General features: G+C 38.3%; 1 protein-coding gene across 6 annotated transcripts in view; it reads right to left on the bottom strand.

Annotated features, from left to right (window-relative positions):
* Positions 1-427: 427 nt before the first annotated feature.
* The window catches only part of ATOSA (atos homolog A), a 46824-nt gene continuing 26118 nt past the window's right edge, over positions 428-21133 (bottom strand). For 5 of the 6 annotated variants that reach the window (XM_053955065.1, XM_053955064.1, XM_053955063.1 and 2 more), the window contains exons 2-12: positions 17163-17347; positions 16123-16325; positions 15570-15695; positions 13450-15298; positions 12685-12801; positions 11675-11748; positions 10776-10884; positions 9932-10090; positions 8027-8095; positions 7019-7218; positions 428-1675 (exon numbers count right to left, since the gene is read on the bottom strand). In XM_053955065.1, coding sequence (XP_053811040.1) covers positions 1522-1675; positions 7019-7218; positions 8027-8095; positions 9932-10090; positions 10776-10884; positions 11675-11748; positions 12685-12801; positions 13450-15298; positions 15570-15695; positions 16123-16325; positions 17163-17347 — 3245 coding nt within the window. In that variant the 3' untranslated portion in view covers positions 428-1521. The remainder of the gene's footprint in view (positions 1676-7018; positions 7219-8026; positions 8096-9931; positions 10091-10775; positions 10885-11674; positions 11749-12684; positions 12802-13449; positions 15299-15569; positions 15696-16122; positions 16326-17162; positions 17348-21133) is intronic. The other variant, XM_053955062.1, reaches the window with a different exon arrangement.

Raw genomic sequence — 21133 nt, 5'->3', positions numbered from 1 at the left:
TGAATGCTAGGTAAACCTTTGAAAACCTGGTGTAGCAGGGTGGAAAACACTGCTACATGGGGAAAGGACTCAGTAATAGCTGAGCTTTGCCCTTCTGGAGCAGCAGTCATTTGCATGTACAAGATAGTTGATGAGTATCATCTGGAAAGTCCAGTCTCCCTTACGTTCCCTGGCAGACTTCCTGGAGATTTCATGATACACTGACTTCTCTCATCTAAGGGCAGTGCTGAATATACAAGATGCACATTCATCCTTTCTCCAGTCTTCATCAGATAAGCATGGTAAAGGGCACCTTGCATATTACTGACACTCTAAAAACCTACAGCAAAGTAAAGAAAAACACAAATCAAGGTAAGACAGTTGAGAAACTCAGATCTTCATCAAATGTCATAAAGCTTCATTTCCATTATTAAATATATAGCTCAAATATAATCAAATGTTTCTAACTTTATTTCTCTCAGTTACACAGTTTAACACGCAGCATAAACTGTTCATCTGACTGTTTTGTTTTAGGAATACACACACATATTGGAAAATAGTCATATGCCCAGTGTAGCATTGCTAGTAAAACTTCCTATGGCCACCTAGTGGCCTACATGGAATTGACCTATGAAAAATATTTAGGATTACATGAAGATCCTCTCATCTAAGAATAAAACAAAAAGTACAAGTTTCATAGCTTTTGCATATATTTGAGATATAAATACTAATTTGTTTGCACAGTACATCCTTTAACACAATTTGAGAAATAAAATGGGGGAGGGTGCAAATTTTATGTGAGGGAAAACTAATAACAGAAAGCAAAATTAAAATGGCCATTAAGGAAAGAAAAGAAATTGAGGGAGCAAAATGTGAATTGAACTAATGATCTGAATGCATGAGTAAGTAAATAAACAATCTGCAATCTGTGGTTGCAAGTGTTATTAAATCTGGATGTGCAAAAAAATGGAAAATGGTACCATTAAAGAGAAAAAAACAGCTAAATGCTTGCATAGTATGAAATGTTATGGAAATTCACCTGTTGTCCCCATTTTCAATAACTTAAATGAATATCACTTAAAACAGCACACAGATTAAAGACATCTGTATATATTTCAGATTTCAATATTAATGCCAAAAATACATAGTATGATTTTACATAGGATTTATGCTACATTAGAACACTAAAGACAAACATCACTTGAGTATTAAATGAAACATTAAATATTAAATAACTGAAAAATAAAATAAAAAGTGTAAACACTAAACTAACTTGGGAATTTGCTATTGCAACACATCCAATGAAGTGGTTTTAAACAGTACAAAAAGATTAGATTTAAGTATGTTTCCAGTCTACTTGGAATACACAAAGCTCATTCCAGAAACCTTTTAAAAACTGGTCCAGGATCACATAGAACCTTCTTTCTCTTGAGCGCTATTTTTATTCCTTTACAGACTTAACTTTATTCTGCTGTCTCTACCAATCTTTGCTTGCAAGGAGTACTCAACAATAAAATGAATACTTGAGTTTGCCACTGTTTGCTAGCATCTTGGTGAAAACTGAGGGTTTGTTGGAGATTCAGTGTAAGATTTGAGTTCATATGCAGCGCCGCTATCAACTTCCATGGATTTCCGAGAGAATAGGAGCCTTACATCTCTGTGGAGGTAGATCTTTCCAGATTTAGAACTCTGGAACCTGAAAAAGATACAAATATCTGTATTACCTAAACCAAAAGAATAATCTTTAAAAATTATTAAATAAAATGCACTCTTTAAACATTTAAGGCCAAAACACATTTGAGCAAACAAAATTAGTCAGTTAAAATGAAAAGTGAAAGAATATCCTAACATTTTCATTCTTCTTTGTTTCTTTTGACATTTAAAGGTTCTGTTCCTAATCACCAGTGCAGTGCACAGCTTTCAAAGTGGCATGGAATATTTGAAGTTCACACTGCCATTATGTACATTAAAGTCCTCAGAAATCAGGAATGGCAAAAAATGCTCTTCAGTGAGCACTCCTGAAAATGTCCAAAGGGCTAAGTACACACAAAAAGGAAATTTCAACTATATACAAATCAAATATGCATTTCAGGTCAAGCAATCATATAGACATTGCTCTCTTAATGAATGGAACACTAGGAAGTTTACTACTGCTTTATACCACACTCCAAATTTAAGATCTTGTCTTGAGAACAAGTAGGTACTGGCATCTCTGCAGGCAGACAGAATTTTTTTTGCACAGACTAGGGAGCATTTCAAAGAGACTGCACTTCACTGGCCCAATCACCAAGCAAACAGTGGTTAATTCCTTGGCCCATTCATCTTTTATGCTGCAGTTAAAAAACCCCAATTCAGGTCCTCCAAACCTGCAGGAATGTGCCAGTTCCACATTTCCTGGGTATTAACAGCTGTATATAGGGAGACAAGATCTGCATTTCAGAGAACTGTATTCTATAGTTTTCATGTAGCAGAACTCTCTGATTTCCTTCTCTCCTCCAGGAAAGGCAGAAGAGCCTAAGGGCATTTCTTAAAACAACTGAACTTAACATCAGTACCACTATGCCACAGTGACAGAGAAATGCTATTGCTGCTGCAACAGAAACAGAAAAGCCATTGCTGTTGTCACAACAAGATGATACCATGGCAAATGCTGAGAGAGCAGTGCATGCTGTGTTATCATGTATTACAATTTGCACAGATTTTAAATAGGCTTTTATGCATTGACCCCATTGAAGCAAAAGCAGTATCTCTAGAATAAACCTATTCATAATTGGACTGAAATTCTGAGCAGTAGGAGAAAGACAAGTACAGAAGATCCATCAAGGCTTCATCGTCTGGGGAAGGCAGGTTGCAGAAATGGATTCTGTGGCACTGTTCTGTTCAGAGGAGTGGTGCAGAATAGCCTGTAGTCATCCCCACAGCCAGACAAAGGAAAACTCTGTTCTCCTAGATACAGCTGTCAAGGACATTAAATGCAGCAGGGTCCAGCAGAATGCTCCTACTGGCTCCCACAGAGATCTCATCCATCACTATTTATTTGCTCGGTGCTGTCAGTGTGAAAGCCCTTTACCTGATAGGCAAAAGGGAGAAGACACTATCTTAAGAGAAGACTGTGGAAGAGAGCACAAGGAAGAGTAAAAGACACAAGGGACAAAGCAATCACCACAAACAGTTAACTCAGAGTCTAGCTCATAATACATTTTAAAAGGAAAAAATTTAGTGAAAGGTCTATTGCAGCAAAACTATGACTGAAATTAATTCCTACAGATCTAGTTATCAAAGCACCATCATAAAATAGATCTCAACTCCCATTTTACACATGGATCTTTCAAAAGAATTATTAGCATGGTCTATTTTTAAACTTCTCAAGCTTGCTCTTTTTTATGAGTGATAATCCTGCAAGACTCCCTTTGCTCAGTAAATAGTGGTTCTCTGCAACATGACTTTTCTGAGCATGACATTTCAGAAAGATTGAAGAAGGATAAGTGTGAGACAGCAGCAAAGTTCAAGGGATTCTTCTCATCTCTGCATACCTTACCTATTTTTTTTTTTTCTTTTAGACAGGTCTACCCTAGTAATTGGGATTTAGAAATCTTGCTTTTTATACATGAAAATACATTTGAATAATAGAGACAAGCATTCCCAACGATTTTGCAGGGTGGTGATAGAGTGGCCAGCATGGGACTGCCTCCGGAGCTATGGCAGCTCCAGTAGTTTTGTGTAAAGAAATTTAAAAAACCCAACACAACCAATGTCTCTGACAGATGGTGTCCTAGGAACAGTAACAGACAAACACAGGAATGCTTAAACACACAAATATCAGATGCTAGAAAGTCTGGCAGAGGAACTTTACTGAAGAAAGGACAAAGTCCCTATATGTATTTTATAGGCCATCAAAATTCACAAAGAACAGAGTAATTCATGGAAACAGAATAATCCTGAAAAGCAGGGTAATCATGAAAACATATGTAGCAAGATGTGTTTTGTAAGTGAAAAAGACTATATAACACAATCTATAAAATCTGTAAGTTAAAAGCATTAGGACAAGGAAAAAAATTTCTAGATAAGAAAAAATGCTGAGAGACCAGAAAGATCAAAAGCAGCTAGTAAATCAGTAATAGCAGGTATCTTCAGCTTCCACCAATAAAGGTGTATGTCACATTAGGACATACTATTTAAAAAAAGTTTCTCAACACCTTGAGGCATCACTGCTTTTAACAGCCAGTTTCAGGCTTACCCTCCACTGAGCCCTCAGTAACAACCCCTGTTTAGCTGTTAAGCAACAGCAACTATGCTCCATGCACTTCCTGGCATTATGTCAGTAGCTAAGCCTGTTGACCAAGCTTTAAAATCTTGACAAATGCTGAGCTGTGGGCAGGTTAGCTGTTTAATTACTTTTTACAAGGGTGCCAGAACGTGACCTAGAAACCCACAGATGGTCATCATCCCCACAACGCCAGGCAGAATTGAGGCACAAGCAGAGCTGAGCTCACAGCTCTTATGCTCAAGTAGATTTAATTACAAGACAAAAAGTCATTGCTTCACACGCAACAAAAAAATTATCCCTGAAGCATCTTCAAGAAACAACTTAAGCTGCAGGTGCAACCCTTGGGAGTTTGCAATAACGAATAAAGCTCTGCTGTGTGTGCAAGCTACATTTGGTGTCTCAGTCCTGTAGCTGTGGGTACAAGTACATCTGATGGCATATTGAACAGAACCTCAGCCATACAGAACTGCACGCAGAAGCTGCACACACAATAAATCTGACACTTTAAAGACTGTTGTAGAAAATCTGGCCGCCAGTGTTAAGCTCCAGACCTATGCAAGCGTTTTTGCTGAATTACCACTTGAAAAGGAGCTTTCATAATGTGAGTGCTGACAACTGTGATTAAGGCCTCGCAAGCAGATGCGACCACAATGCAGCTCACTGGTGGTGACTTCATTTGTTTTTTTAAACAAAATTTCAATACGTAAGCCTAAGATGCTTGTGCTCAATGACTACTGCAACTAAAACTGAAAGGCTGTTCTAAGTCAACTTGAGCAACAAACAAAAAGAAATCTGAATAGTTAAAACTTTTTAGGTTTGCATAACTTTTCAGTAAAGCAGGCTTGAGGAAACTTTGCTGCTTTTTAAAATGAAGCTTTAAAACCAACTTACATGTATTAATATATTACTAAGATTTTTTTAAGCCCTCAAAATTAAAATCCATCTTTAGTAAAGAAGGCTACTAAATGGACAACTGAGTCTTTTGTAAAACCATAAGTGCTCAGTATAATAAACCACAAGACAGATCAACATAAACTACTTTAATATTTCAAGGAGTTCTGCCATTCTTACATTATGAAAAAGGATCCAAAACTTGGGCTTATCACTGAAGAAAAACTTGTGGCATACTCTGTAGTTATTCACTTTCCAAAGTAATCAGCTGAGCATCACAATTATGATTTTGGTTTTCCCCTCAGAAATGGATGCATTTCCAATTACACATCATAAACCCATGAACTGATCCCTACCAGAGGTCTGAAAGCTGAGCTGAATTGTACAGATATTTCAAAATAAGAAGCATCAGAACTGCAACATCTCTGTCTCTCAGTAGGTATCAGAAATAGGAAGCCCTTAAAAAAGACTTCCAGATGTAACAGATGAGAGAGCAGAAAGCAGGTTTGCCTTCAAACAAATTCTTGATTCTGTCAGGAAGAAATTTACAAACAACATTAAAGTAGAAGCTGAAAGGGGACGCAAGACCACTACTCTTCATGCAGGTATGCCAGACCCAGCTGGCCACAGATTTTACCCACCACTGCAGCCAAGGCCTGTCCCCAGTTCCTCTGCACAGTCAAATCAACATTACACCTGAACAGAGCCTTCTGTTGGGGCTACACACTTTTTCAGAATTTGCTCCAAAAGGAAAACTTTAGAAGGTGGTTAGGTTAGACCTTGCAAGTTAGTGTGGCCTGAATTTCAAAATGAAATGTTCAATAGCCTTCTCATGACACTATTTTCACACTCCAGTAAACCAACACACTTTTTATGACTGTCAACTTCCATTTAATGGGAGAGTCTGGCTTAGAATCACTGTTCTAGACAAGGTTGCGTATCAAAAGTCTGTTGGATAGAAATCAATGCCACTAAATAGGAAAAATAATATGCACCAGAAATAATTGTAAAACAATAGAGAAGTGTAAGATACTTGATTTTGTTCTGCTTGCTCACTTCATAATGTTGGCTGCTGGTGGGTTTCCAAGTGCTGCAGTGAAAGCACTGGGTCTGTGTGTACAGACATTTCTTACTAGAAAAACACACACAAAAAGTCTGCAAACTGCAGGAGGACAGAGTAAATCCATCATTCCCCTTTGTTTCCAACTGCAGTTTCCAGAACACCCCAAGAGCAGCAGCACAGTGTCTAGTTCCAGGCAGTGCTTTGTAAATCATTTAAGGAAGATTTAGTGAATATTTTATAAAGTGAAAGGCATCATCACCAGTATTGCATCATGAAGCAGGTATTTACATTTTTGCCACTAAACACTGTATTTTTAGGAGCAGCTCAGACTATTTTTCATGTTACAAACTATTCTGGTGAAGAGGCACATGTGAAGCACACCTTCCCTTCAGTGATCCTTAGTTTTGGCTTTTGCCCATGTAACACCCACTTTCACTATTTCCTTTAACCTCAAAAAAAGTGCATCGATTCAGCCAGAACAATTTCTCTCTCGCTAAAAAAAGGTTTAAGCTTTATACTGCTATACAAAATACTCTGAAGCCAAGAGAGAGCTTTATGTTATATTTTAACTTGGTTTCTCCCAAGGAGAACCGAAATTATTAATTACCTCTTCTTCCTCTACTGTCTAGCTTAAAGACCAAGTTAGCATTCTTTTTAAATTTTTTTTCTTTTCATTCTTTCTTATTTCTGTATACAGAAAGGCTGGCTGGAAAAAAAATTGTGAGTTAAATTTTGGCAGATACGTTTTTATGGTTTTGGCTTGGGTTTGTTGGGGTTTTTTTTGTTTTATTTTGGTGTTTTAATTTCAAAGAGCTTACCTCAGATGTATGAGGTAGCGTAGTAGCCTTTCTTCAGTCTGGTGACTGTTTTCTTTATTGACAGTTCTCTTGATTTCTCGTCTCACAGGAACAGAAAAAGTTCTTTGCCGTAGGAATGTTTGATGATTAGCTGGCATTTCTCTCAAGTCATAGATCACCACAAACATCTTCACCACAGTTTTGTTAGGGTTAAATAAGGTCTGAAAAGACAAACAGTTCAATACAATACTCTTTAGAGATGACAAATTTTTTAAAAAAACCCAACAGATCTAACCCAAACTCGATCTGTCAAAATAGTTATCTATGCACTTTGTTTCTGTGCCATACAGAAACGTTTATGTAAAGACATTGTGAAGCCTTTCTGGTTTTCAACACTTCAGCTACCAGCAATTCCATTTTAATTATACTATAATTATAATGCTAAACACAATCTAATCTGAATGAAACACTAGTATATGACTACTCTTACTTTGCTAATCAGCATCCCCGTTTTTGTTTATTTTTCCAGTCAGCTTTTTGTCTACACTGTTTCCAGACACAATACACTCGCAGGAAGCACAGTGGTGGGCTCCGCTTTTAAACCTGAAATTATGAATGTGTTATCTTGGACTGGGTTCTTAAAAGAAAGAGTCAGTTCACTGGTTCTAAGCAATGACTGTGATTTACTTCATGATTTTATTAAAAAAGTAAAGGTAGTGTTAAAATATTACAAAAAGTAGATACAGTTATTCAATCTTTATGGCTTTAGAAGAATTTCAGGATTTGGACTGTGGCCTAATTACTTCCCCATCACTTTTTCAAAGCCACAGTGTCCCCAGGTATTCCGAATCTCCTGGAACTGATTGCAAGACTCCTCAGAGCACAGAAGTGTTCAAAGATTGGGAATCTTTTTTTGTCCCACTCACAGATTTCTACTGCTAGCTTCATGCTCATCTCCAATAAACCCATCTCTGCATGACGTTCTTAATATTAGTGGTTTCAAGGCACCCTTATCTGCTGAGTACGTACCACTTGTATTGTTCCTGAAGGCGGTACCCGATAACCCCTTTTACCAAGGGACTCTAAAGTAATTACACCCTACAAAAACAAAACTCATATTTAGGTCACAGAGATAAACAAATCAAAATGTTCTAGTCATGTAATTGCATTTATCTGAAACATAATCAGTAATTTATAAAAACCAAAAATAGAGAAGGCAATGCATTTACGATGCAGTTAAAAATCAATGGTGGGGCCTTAAAGATACTTTGGCAGATCATTAAAAGCTGTGCAATAAGAGGTACATTCTCCTCTTGAAACAAGATTCAAGTTTCTACATCTTCTTCACATCAGGGAGTTAGGACAAAACAGAGCTTTCTTTTCAAAGCAGCTGGGAGGTTAAAACGAAACATTTGTCCCCTCCTTTCCATTTCTATATCATCTACAATTGCACCAATAATACTCCAAATCTCACAGAACTCATTTTTGCTTTTCAAAGGCAGCAGATGCGCTTAATCTTCCATTCTAATCCAAACCTTAGGAAGGATGACATCTGCTTTTGTACCAGCTGTGATCCACAGAGCACCCCGAGTGCCCCACAGGCGCGGTGCCGCTGCCGAGGCCACGCTGGGGGCACTGCCACACGTCTGGTCACCCTGCAGGGCACCAGTGCTGCACCCCCTGCACGGGACTTCAAAAACCCAAACCAAACAAACTGCCAGAAAAAGACCCCGAAGCAGGGAAACTAGCTATACAAACAGAAACAATGTTTCTGATGATGGAGGCACTACACAAATGCTGTATTAATCCTGGGAGACTCAGCCATAATAGCATATTTGGAAATAGCATGTGGAAAAGCCTGAAACAATGAAACCCAGCTAGGAAAATAAGCAATGCTACTTTTAACCATTTAAGGAACATGAGAATCCCTTCACCTCCTAGAAAATCACATGAAATAATCTAGAAAAATGAAAGCAAAAGAATAGATAGTTTTTGCAGTGGTGAAGACATATGCAAGTTTAAACTCAAAGCCATTACTTAAAGTCTAAGCAATTAAATTTTCTGAATTCTTTCCAAAACAGAAGGTCAGAAATGGTAAGTGCTATGAATTTAAAATCTAAATCTAAATATTGGGATACTCAGATCTTCACTGCTTGACTTCCATGTTTAAACAAACCCTTTATTGTATATTAGACAGACGTACACATATAAAAATCTCTAAAAATTGGATCTGTCACCTACGTAAAATTAAGGTTCTTTAACAGACATTCAGAGAAAATCCAGCCTCTGATTCAATGCCAGCATACAAGACACCATTTTCTTTTTACAGAGGAGCACTCTTAGACATGCAAAACCCCTGCTGTCACTGTGGAAAGGTGGAGCAGTATTAGCAGCCAGAGACTGAGAACACAAACACTGTACGGCTGCAAACATCAGCAAACCACGCAGCCTGTGAGGGTGCTGAGTGTCACCACAGCCCTGGCAGTATCTGCTTTAAAAGAAAGGGCTGAGTAACTTCCAAGTCTAAGGTCTCCATCAGCCCCTTGGCCTGCACCTAAGCCACTCTGCAGAGTGGTTAGTTGCCCAGAGCAGCTGCTTGTTGGGACAACAAAATGTATCCCGTTAAGTCCAGCTATTGCCTCACTGCTATTTTAAGTTAGATGGACAAAAAGAGATGTTGGGGATTGATCACTGCAGTGTGGGGGGAGACAAATACATTCAATATCCCAAGATGAGAACAGCTGAATGGTGGGGCAGAGAAGTAGAAGGAAAAGCACTAGTTAGGGAAAGGGACAGGAGAACTCTGTCATAGACAGCTGAAAATAAGCCAGATCCCTGCAAATCTTTACTTGCTGAACCCTCTACTCACCAAGCTCTTGCTCTTCACCTCCACATATCAGAACTTATTTAAAATAAATCCAACCACACATTTACCATGTAAGGAGAGGGTGCATTGTCATCTGAAACGCTGTAGAATGACACTTCAACTGGCAGAGTCATGTGCGTGGGACAAAAGACTCCACTTGCTCCCACCTCTGCTGTGAAACCCTCCACGACACCGAGCGGGTCCAAGCGGAAATTCAGGACAGATTCCTGAAAAACAAAGCACACACAGCTTAGCTTGGGAACACCTCTGATAAAACAGCATAACTAATAAGGAAACAAGTGCAAAAGCCCATGGAGAACTTTACTGCAGCAGGATCTATGCTTGATTTTCAACATATACTGTCTGAAAAAAAAAATTAACAGATTCTGTAACCTACCCCAACAAATTTAACTCTGTATTTCACAAGACAGTGCAATATAACCCGTGAATGCACCGGCTAATAGTTGCTGTTATTGGATATGCTATTTGAAGTGAAGAGCTGGAGCCTGCACTTTAAACACGTTCTGTTTAACACACTGATTTAATCCAGCTTTTGTGACATACTAAGTAGACTTTAGGAGTGAAAATGTAAATCCTTTCTCCTAGGTAAGTGCATTTTAAACATGAACAATTACGGGTTATTAAATCTCATTTATGGCAACAGAACATCTTCTAACTTGACCATAGTGGGAAACAAAAGCTTAAGCAACTCATTGCATTTGATTCTCTGAGACAGAAGATGTCTGGGGCATGAAATAAGTGCCTTTACAGCTGGAAATATAAACAAACTTTATTCAATTCAGTTAGGAACTTTTACATTCTAATAATGCTGGAATTGTTCACAGTAATATACTTTTAAAAGCAGTACAGAAGAGTAAAAATACCACAAGAATTCTAGAGAATATGCAATACCTCAAAGTTTCCCAGAAGGCTCAGACTTGTTACTGGGGGAGCACTAGAACTTAGAAATGGTTTCCCATGGCTGTCTTGATCACCGTCTTTGTTTATACATTGTTGTGGGCTATTAAAAAAAGACAGAATAAATATAAAGGATAAACACATTTGCTTTTGTCTTCTGGGTATTAACAGCTCTAGAAAGAATAATTTACTTACTATACTACAAAATGTTGTCCTAAAGAAGTAACAGTTGAACATTGCCTATTAATACTTTGGCAGAATGTTTTCTAGTTAACTGAAAAGATATTTTTACCAGCTTTACTTTACAAGGGATAAAGACAATAAAAATTTGTTCTTTAGCTCCATTAGCAGGAATCAAAATATCATATTATTTTCTCTTGTATGTGAGTACTTTTGTCTCATGTTCTGAAATATATCTCATATTTCCAACATCAAACTACCATACCAAAAGCTGTTTATGCTACCTCTATTAATGTATGAAAGGTCATGATTAGCTCTTTTTAAAAGTCTGGTTCTCTGAACAAGTGAAGACAAAATACTTAACATGTTCAGCACTAAGAACAAAATACAACACAAAAATAACATTGGTTTGAAAGAGAATCAACAATTACTAGCTTTTCCCTCTGAAAACTCAAGTGTATCTGACAGTATATCTACCCCTGCATGGGAAAGAATTCATTCTGCCAGCAGCTCCCATTCCATGGTTATGTCCCAGAGCTGTGCTAACCTGGAAACTCCCAGGGTAACTCAGCTGCTAAGCCTTGTATCAAAATAAGGATTCTTTTGAAAGCATTTTTTGGCTTTGCTAACATGCTTTGATTTTGCATATAAATATATATATATACATTATGCTTCCCTCAAAAATCTCAATGGTTCTGGTAAATAAAACATACCTTCTTGCAGACAGACATTTCAGCAATGATGAATCCAGATCAAAGCACCCAGACTGTGTTTTCCTTTGAGGAACCTCAACAAGAAAAGAAGATGTTAATTTGAAAACTGAGCTGCTACCACAGACAATTTTGCCAAGTAAGCACATTTTGCCAAGACTTTTCATGACACTACAAAATTACAAAAACAGAGCAGAGAATGTAATTCCTATACATTTTAAACTTAGTGAAGAAAGTTCTAGGATTATTAATGATGAGACTGTAAATTCTGATTAACAGCAAGTATTTCAATGAAGACATTCAGGAAGCTGATGTCTCTTCAGAACAGCATAGAATATTGCTAATAAACAGGCTGTAACAATTTCCATCCAATTTTCCTGAAAATATCACAGCCTTTACAGGCAAGGAAGAATAAAGCATACCATGTGTTGATTACAGGACATCACTACTTCAGTAGTTTTAATAGGAACTGCCTGTTTTATAAAACTCCAAACAACCTACCAAGAACTTAACACTTCCCTGTGTCTGCCTTTGTTCACCAAGTCATTCCATGACACCGCTGGTTACTGAAGAATATACAATACAAACTGTTCACAGAAACAAAGGCTTTGGAATAATGGGCAATCAGGTGTTAAAAATGAACACAAAACCTAAATGACAAAATGTTAACTTACACTTAAAACTCTGATCTTCAAAATGCTTTCTTTTGTGCTCCAAAATAGCACCAAAGGCATTGTTTACATCAAATTTTCAATATAATGCCACCTTTTGTTAATCTTGTTATGATTTCAACAACTATGTCTTTAATATTTTCTTTTCCAAAATTATTATTCAGCCTAATTTACATGTTAACTCTCATTTAAGCATTAATTTCCACTCACAGGAGTATTCACTGTGACACAAAGTAAATACATACACTTCACTAGGTACTTTGTCAGATTTTATACCATGCACAGACATTAGAGGAACAAGCAGTCCCTTCCTCAGCTAAAAGAATTTCAAGAATAACTTACAGGACTAGAAAGCAGAGGCAGTCCAGTTCTGGGATGAAAAGCCTTGGTTGAAGTTCCATCCAGGGATCGAAAATTGTGTTTCCGCCACGTATTTGTGTGTTTTAGAGGCGGTGCTTTCTGCCAGCAAAACAAATTTCCTGAGGTTATCAATGGGATATTTCAGTGACCTACCATGGTAACACTCACTTGCTGTAAGGGAGAAGACTCCTGACCCAGGTGGATCTACATCACACTAGCATGGGATGAAACATTCAGTAGAAGTTCCTCTTGACTCAATCTACAGTTACACAGATTGCCCCTAACAGATCACATTCCATGCTCAGATGGGTGCATTTCTACAAACCAGGATGCCTCACTGGCCATGGGAACAGTCATTCAGAACTCTGTCACCAGAGGGGAATAGGACAGCGTTCTTCTCCAAGTTAAACTGATGAAATTTAGGGGAGGCACCACTGGCCAAGTTACCCCATCACAAAGACTCATTTGACAGGTCACCTTGTCAGCTAGACCATGGCACTAAATTGTTTCTTGAACACCTCCAGGGATGGCGACTCCACCACCTGGGCTGTCCATTCCCATGCTTAACCCTTTCCATGAAGAAATTCTTCCTGAGTTACTTCAGGCCAAGACTACAATGGTAATATGTTGCTACCTGCAAAGTCAAGCTGAAACTCCTCTTCATGCTGGCCCTTAGCAGATAGAGGGTACAAGCTACCTGACAAAGGGCAGCTAGAGGAATTACTGTCTGTTCCCATAGGTACTTACCTGTGCATCTGGGTTCTTCTGCCGCTCACACTTAACTACATTGTCTTCTGCAGGTTTCTTCTGAGAAGTGCTTTGAAAATCAAGGCCTGTTGGGTCTTCATTCTCATCATGTGCAGTTTTTGTTTTATCTTGTTTGGTTTTGGTTTTGAAACTGTCATGGTCTTTATTTAAATAATTTTCAATACTAACAAGTTGTGTATTTTGCTCATAAATAATTGCTTTTTTGGAGTCTCTATCTAAACACTTGAGCTCATTTTTGTGCAAAGAGTCAGATATCAGCATCACAGTTGCTTTTTTTGTACCTTCAAGTATTCTGCATTTTTCTATCTGTAAATTATTAAAACTCTCTGTGCCATTGTTCTCACTAACAACTGTTCTTTCTTTAAGTTTATTTGTGCAAATCTGTTCATCAATGTTGCTGGAATTTGAACCCTGTTTAATTCTATTGGTTATCTGGTCTTTCTGTGCATAACCAGAATGTATTTCCAATTTATCTGGAATTTCAGATTTGTTTTCTTTAATACATGATGATGATGTGTGAATGCTACTAAATGCATGAGAAGTTTTATTTGAAGTCTGATGAAATGAATTTTGGACAGCTTCACTGGGTTTTGCTAAAACCAATTTTCTTCTTGCTTGGACTTTTAGAGAAGTCTTCAATTCTCCATCAAACCTAGAAGGACTGGTAGGAGTATCAGGTGTCTTTGTCCCTGATTTACTGCTGTCTTCTACCAAAGAAAATTTTGATTTAGCAAAAGAAACAGAAGATGGTTCCTTGCCTTTCTTCAGCAAATTTTCATCTTCATACGTACTTCGGAAAATTTTTGACGTGACTGGACTAGCCTCATGCACTTTGAATGGACGTCCAGCAACATGAGAAGTAGCTGGATCACAATGAATCAAGTGCTGGGCAATCCTTGCTATCACCTCCTGCCGCTCCTGGAGCAGGGAATCAATCAGGGGGTTACCCTCTCCTGCCGACTGACGGCCACAGTGGTTCCCTGCAACACGGGCATCCAGCAGTGGCACCTCTGGCACTGCTCTAGCTTTGCCTTCATCACCATCTTCCTGTACTGCATTGTCTAAGCTGGCAGCAGGAACAGGGGAGCTTTCCTTGCTTTTCCTTGGCAAGTTTTCCTCTTCAAAAGTGCTCCGAAAAGCTTTTGGTGTGGCCGAGATGTTTTCATGTGTGGTGAATGGACGCCCAGCAACAACTGGTGAAGTAGCTGGATCACAGTGAATCAAGTGCTGAGCAATCCTTGCAATGACTTCTTGTCGCTCTTGAAGTAAAGAGCCTATCAAAGGATTGGTTTCTCCTGTGGGCTGATGCGAGCAATGACTATTTGAAACACGGGAATCAACCAGAGAATAGGATTTAAAAGTTCTGACCGGTGTTTCATGAGATTGTGTCTTATTGTCTGCTGTGGCATTATAGCACTGAACTTTGGACTGCGATGCCCCAAAGTCAGATCCAAGTCCGGTAGATGGATAAAGTTTTAAATTTCTAAAAGATGTTGTAAATTCAGGCATCTTTTTTCCATTAAGTAGGCCTTCAGGTGTCATTGTCCATGTCTGTTTCCCACGAAAACGCAGTGGACTGGAAGTTCTGCATTGCTGAGCAGCACTGGGATCGCTGCGCTGATGGAACTTACGCTCTTGCATTTGCTTTTCATAAAAGCTAAGGTTGGTGTGAATACTACAGGTCAAAACTGGGTAGTTGGATTGCCTGGGCAGGGACTGGACGCTGACCCTCAAGGCCACATTGTGAGAAACGTTAGGAACAGGAAAGACGTGCTCAGTGGGTGTCTGGGAGAACGTCCATTGCAAGTCCACATCTGCAGCGCTCACCCTGCAACAATACCGAAGGGCATTTACAAAAATGGCTACATGTAAAGTTTTTAATTATCTACTTTGTAACAAATATCTAAGAAAAAGCACTAGAAACATCAGCAACTCCTGTACTTTGCATAGTACACAAATCCTACAGAACTGCCAAAGTACCGGGCCAACAATATGGCACCTTCTAAGAGCAAGTAGGAAACCAGGAGAGAAGAATGATTTTAAGACAAGCTGCAGCAATCTGCAAACAGCAAACGAGTTTTTTTCCATTGCAGGCATACCTGTAGAGGATGTTTCGGGGAACAGCACCATGTGAAACACTCAGCCACGCGCTCAGCTGAGAGAAGAAAACGAAGGAGCGAACAGCCAATAAAAGGGTCTTCTCTTCAATAAATCGATCTCCACTCCTAAGGCATGTAAAGACAAACACATGAGTGTTGGTAAGAATATTCAGAGACCTGTTACAACTAGAATATTGTCAGATCTTCAGTCAGAAAATAAAATATAGCTTAATCAAGCAAAGCAAAAACTCCTCAAACATTTTGAAGATCCCAGAGGCTGATTTGTTTTTATACATATGAAAATTAACAAAATTTTACATAACAAATGTTATATGTTACCATTTGCAGCCAGGAGCATTTCATACTCTGCACTGCACAAATTTTGAGTACAAGATGACTAAAATTGAAATGCTTTGATTTCACTAGCAAACAGTGGTTTTTTAGATCAGTCCTCATGGCAAAGAGCCAGTTCAAAAACACTAACTGATTACTTTAAGGACTTTAATATGACAAGATTCTCGCAAAAATCAACTAATCCTCATATCCAACTTACTGTCGAGGAACTGGCTCCAAAATCCACCTTTCTAACAGCAATGCATCTTGTTTGATTGCAGGATCATTTAAATCATTCCCCTCTGTGGTGGGCCCTTCATCACTATAGCAACAGTCTGGAAGTAGCATCACTTCTACCATGATTGGAATATTGTTCTTCCACAGAAGCATAACCTCAGATCTGGTTCGCCTGGCCTGACGACACTGAGGGAAAGAAAAATGTCAACATACACAAGCCATAAAAATACTAGCTAGATTTAAATCTAATTCAAAAGCACATTCCAAAGTACTAGAGAAGGGTAAGGGTCAAATTCTGTTTGGTTTCACCAAATCAGAAATAAGATTCCAGAGATATTAAATTAAATAATAATTAACACCTCCTTTACAGTTGCCATTTGAGAAACTTTCTTTAGTAAATTTAAGAAGCTTGTAAAAATGCATTTCCTCAACCACTGCACTTTGCTACTTTGTAGCTATCTCTCCACAAGGCACCCTCTTGGGTAGACAGACTCAAGCAGCATCTTTATAAATCTTCATAAACTGTGTCTTGGAGCAGGCTAACTTCTGCATGAATATAACTTAAATTCCCACTGTACTTAAGAACTTTTACTTGAGAGATGGGATGCTCCATCGTTACTCCCAAACAGACTGGCTAGATTTGATGTGCTTTTTAGATCACTAACTTTTCCAGAACACCTGGAAAAGCAAAAAGTTAGGCAAGTCAGCCTACATTTTCTCAAAAGAAACCCCAGACCAAGAATACTAAGTATAGTGCTTGTCATTTGCATAATAAAGATTCAAACAGGCACTGCATTCAGGTAGTGTGCAGAACTTCATGTTCAAGGATAAAAGGCTTAATGATCTCTCATTTTAAGGACAGATCTATTATTAGCAGGATACTGAATTACATACTCATTTAAATGGAGGACTGACAGAAAGCCATTGTTACTCATGCTTAACTGTGAATCCACTGCGGGTTTCTTGGCTGACTTTAACCATGTAGCAAGGATTTGTGACATGAAATGGGTACCACCACCATACCTGAGCCAGTTTGTCGCTGCATTCATGCTTAGTTGTTGGTGGCTGACTTGACTGTGCTGGTGGGCAGTGAAAGCCCTCTGTCCTGCCCTTGATTGAGTACTCCGGTGTCCGGCCCTCAGTGATCAGCAGGGCCAAGGAGACCAGGAACTCCTCAGCTTCATACTCAAAGTATTCATCCAAAGTATCTGTCATTTCAAAAAGACAAAAATTAATGACATTTGCTGTATAACAACTGTTGGCTGACCCTGCAGTTTGTTTCAATTACACTTGAAATGAGAGTGGGCTATGGGAAATGGATCTTTGTGTCAGACTGGCTGCACTCCCCATAAAACCCACCACTCCCCAGTCCAGCACAACAAAACAACTTTCCTCATCTCATAATGTTGTCACTACAAACAAAGAACTTTGTTTTTCTACAGCTTTTCCAGACGACAAAAGATTTCCTGGGTTCTTGTGGGAGAAGTCTAATGACAGTATGACTTGGCATTGTTATTATCATCTGACAGATGGAATAAGAATCCACAACATATCATAAAGTAGATTAAAAATTCAAGAAGAAAAAGAAATATTTACTTCTATTATGGAAAAAGTGGGACACAATGTTCTTTAAGATTTTTATTGCAAGTCCCTCCTGCTGAGAGCAAGGCTTACTTCAGAGGTCCATTTTTAGTTACCACTAACACATAGGAAATGTTCTGAAGAAACATACAGACTATTCATTGTTTTGTACCACGGTCAGTCTAAACTTGTGCAAAGAAGGAAAACTCAACAAGTCTCTGCAGACAAAGCAGCAGCTGGCATTGCTCTTCATGAAGAGCCCTGGCACACTCAGTTCCCAAAAGAGGCACCATTTTATGGTGTTTTATAGAGCACCCTTCTCCTCCTCCTCCCTTCATCACGAGGATGTCACCCATCATTCAAACAGATTTAAGTACAACCAGATCATGTCGTTCCCCTCACTGCTTCAAAACACTTCAAGTTTCAAAATTATTTAATTACTGAAGAGGTTACAGAAAACTCTCTTTTCCATGAAAGCTAAAATACATTCACTTCAAAGTCTATTTTAAGAACAGCAAAGAAAAGCGGGTGGAGGCAGGGCTGCCAGCAGTTCTTTACCTTTATTTTGATGCTTTAGGGGAACAAAAGCACCTGACATCTCTTCACAATTTTAGCTTAAATGTCCTATGTCATCCACCAAAACTGCCACAGGGAGAGAGAGTTAATTTCTATTCACGTTTCAATTATCATGCATAAAATACCTTTCAGAAGTCTTTTTTGTCTTGGTCCCCTAATAGCAGAGCATTTGGCAAATACTGCAGGCAGACTTGAGAGATGCATACAAGAATGGATGCATGAAACAAAAGCTCCAATTAAACGTGCAATTATCTGCATATGCAAATCATGAAGTGTGTAAAACTAGCCTTAGCATGTACATATTTGCCTAGCCCAGGCTTGTACACCACGGACCCCAGGGCTTACAGACTATTTGAAGGGATCTACACAAGGTAAGCAAGAGAAGTCAGCCCACTGCTGAAGAAGAGCCAGAGGACAGATGAATTATCCTTGAGGACCCCATATGGCATGTGAACAATACACTAATTAATCTGGCATAAGTTAAAATGTCATTCACCTGATGGATGGCAAAAAATGTCTAATAAAGGGTGCATGAAAGATTAAAGGGATGGTAAATAACAGAGAAGACAAGCCTCTTAGGTAGTGATATGAGTCACCTACAAAATTAGGCACCTGCACTTTTTTTTTCAGCTCGAAGTCTGGTAAACAATAAGCAAGTCATACTTGGGAATAGGAAAATGGAATTTGGGAAGACTCTGAAAAGGATTTTGATATATAACAGACAAAAAAAAATAATTGCAGCATTATCTTGCTGCTAAGTTCATCTTTTTTATGTCCAAAGGCCAATTTCAAGAAAGTCACAGCAGGAAGAATCACTACTGGAGTATTTTGCCTACTCCGACATAGAAGCTCAAAAATCTAGAGAGTGTTCAACAGGAGTGAAATTAATTCAAACAAGAATTGTCTTATGTTTAGCACACTAAACAAAACTAATTCACCCCTACACAAATCTGAAAGAAGAATGGTTTTTAGTTAAAATACATAAAAACACATATGATTTTTAAGGAAAACTGTAAAGAGAGTGTGATCAAGATCAGCTTGTGCACAGTAAAATGTGATACCTGAAAATTTACACTAGAGAATTTTAAGTGGCAAGTACCAGTAAAACAGACATGCCCTTCAATGCCATTAGCAGCTTACCCGATGAAGCAATAGACTTTCTATTATTTAGCTCTCTTTTTAAGAAGATAACCCATATGTTATCAAAATCTTTTGCACTTGACACAAATTAATGGACAAATCCTATGGCCTGAGGGCTTCTGCTGAGCAATTAGATTTAGGCAAAACCCCTACCCTTTTTTCTATTAAAAAGCCTCTGATACCAAAGCTTATATTGCATACCTGAAGTGCTTAGTGCCTTCACAGACCTGCCACGGGTCACTACAAGGCACAGACAGTTTAAGATGTTCAGATGAAAGATCCAGTGAATAGTAAATAAGCAAAATCTAGTGAATAAAGCCAGCTACATATTCTGAAATAATCATCACTCAAGAATCAGATGACATACACAATATTGATTTATGCAAACAGATAAAGCTCACTTCCAAGTTCAATTTACAAATAAAGCCTGTGTTCCTGTATCAGACCTATTATTTCAGAAGCAACTGGTTTCTTGCCTTAAGAATGGAAGAGAAAGCCCAACTAGCTAAAGAGACATATTTATATAGTTATATTGGCTGCAGTTACAAAAACACCACATTGTTTCAAAATAAAAACAGCATCAGTAAAAAGTCTGTGTTGAACTAGGAAATGCTGCAGCATTATAAGGACAGGGCCAGTACTTCAAAATTATGTCAGTGATCTGGACCTTAAAAAAAAAAAATTAAAGCACAAACAGTAAGAGATATCGAGAAATGTATTTTTTCCTACAAAGTTCATGTGGCATAATATAATTTTTTAGCTTAATTAGATTTATATATCATTAGCAACTTCTAAGAGTTTTCATAAAGAAAAAACCCTATAACCATTGAGAAGCCTGGTAATTGTTCCTATACAACAGACACAGATGATGCAAGTTGATGCAGTTGAGGAAAAGGGTGGAATGACATTTATAGAAACAGCAAACTCAGTGTTTAGTTAAAAGAAGTCTTACTCTGTGTGTGCTGTAGCTGTTTGGTTTTGTGTATGAATCAGCCCTAGGACACATCATATATTGTGTACAGAATAACCTCAATCCTATAACCTGACTATACAACTATGGTTATTTGTTCTGCTTCATTTCTAGCACTGCAACATGCCAAGTATACAGCATAAAATATGCATCTCTGCACTGTCTGGGGTTTATTCTCCTTAAAATGGCAAAAAATCCAGTTAGCTGACACAAGTAAATAAGAATTAAAGTAATAAGGCACTACAGCCCTTTAACCAATACATTATAACTAAAGGTTATTGACCAGGTGGGCACAAGAGATAGCAGCAGGTGTCAGACTACTCTAGCAGGAAGAAAGAGAAATTTAAATTTAGACTGAAGTTACTGTGCATAGAGCAAAGCATACAGTACTGGAGAACTGAATATACAATACTGGAACTTTGTTTTCCTTTGCCTCTTGCACATACCAACCTCAACAATGACTGATTTTCTACACCTTCTCAAAAAACAGAAAAGCCAATTTAACCAGAAATGTCAAAGAGTCTTCAAATCCTTGTCCTCCTACCTCCACTACACACAGGTGCACAAGCACTAGAATACAGAATAAGAACCCACAACCCCCCCAAAAACTGAAATTGGCTCACATCCTGAAACACAAATTAAGATTAGTTATGTGGTAGTAGGGATTCACAAATCCACTTAACTGTAACCCAAGGACTCTCTGAAAACTTCAGTTAATTGAGTTATG

The sequence above is a fragment of the Vidua chalybeata genome, chromosome 13 (genome assembly GCF_026979565.1).
Source record: "Vidua chalybeata isolate OUT-0048 chromosome 13, bVidCha1 merged haplotype, whole genome shotgun sequence".
In the NCBI taxonomy this organism is placed as follows: Eukaryota; Metazoa; Chordata; class Aves; order Passeriformes; family Viduidae; genus Vidua; species Vidua chalybeata.
Note: the sequence above shows the minus strand (reverse complement) of the source record. Positions and strands in the feature narration are given on the sequence as shown.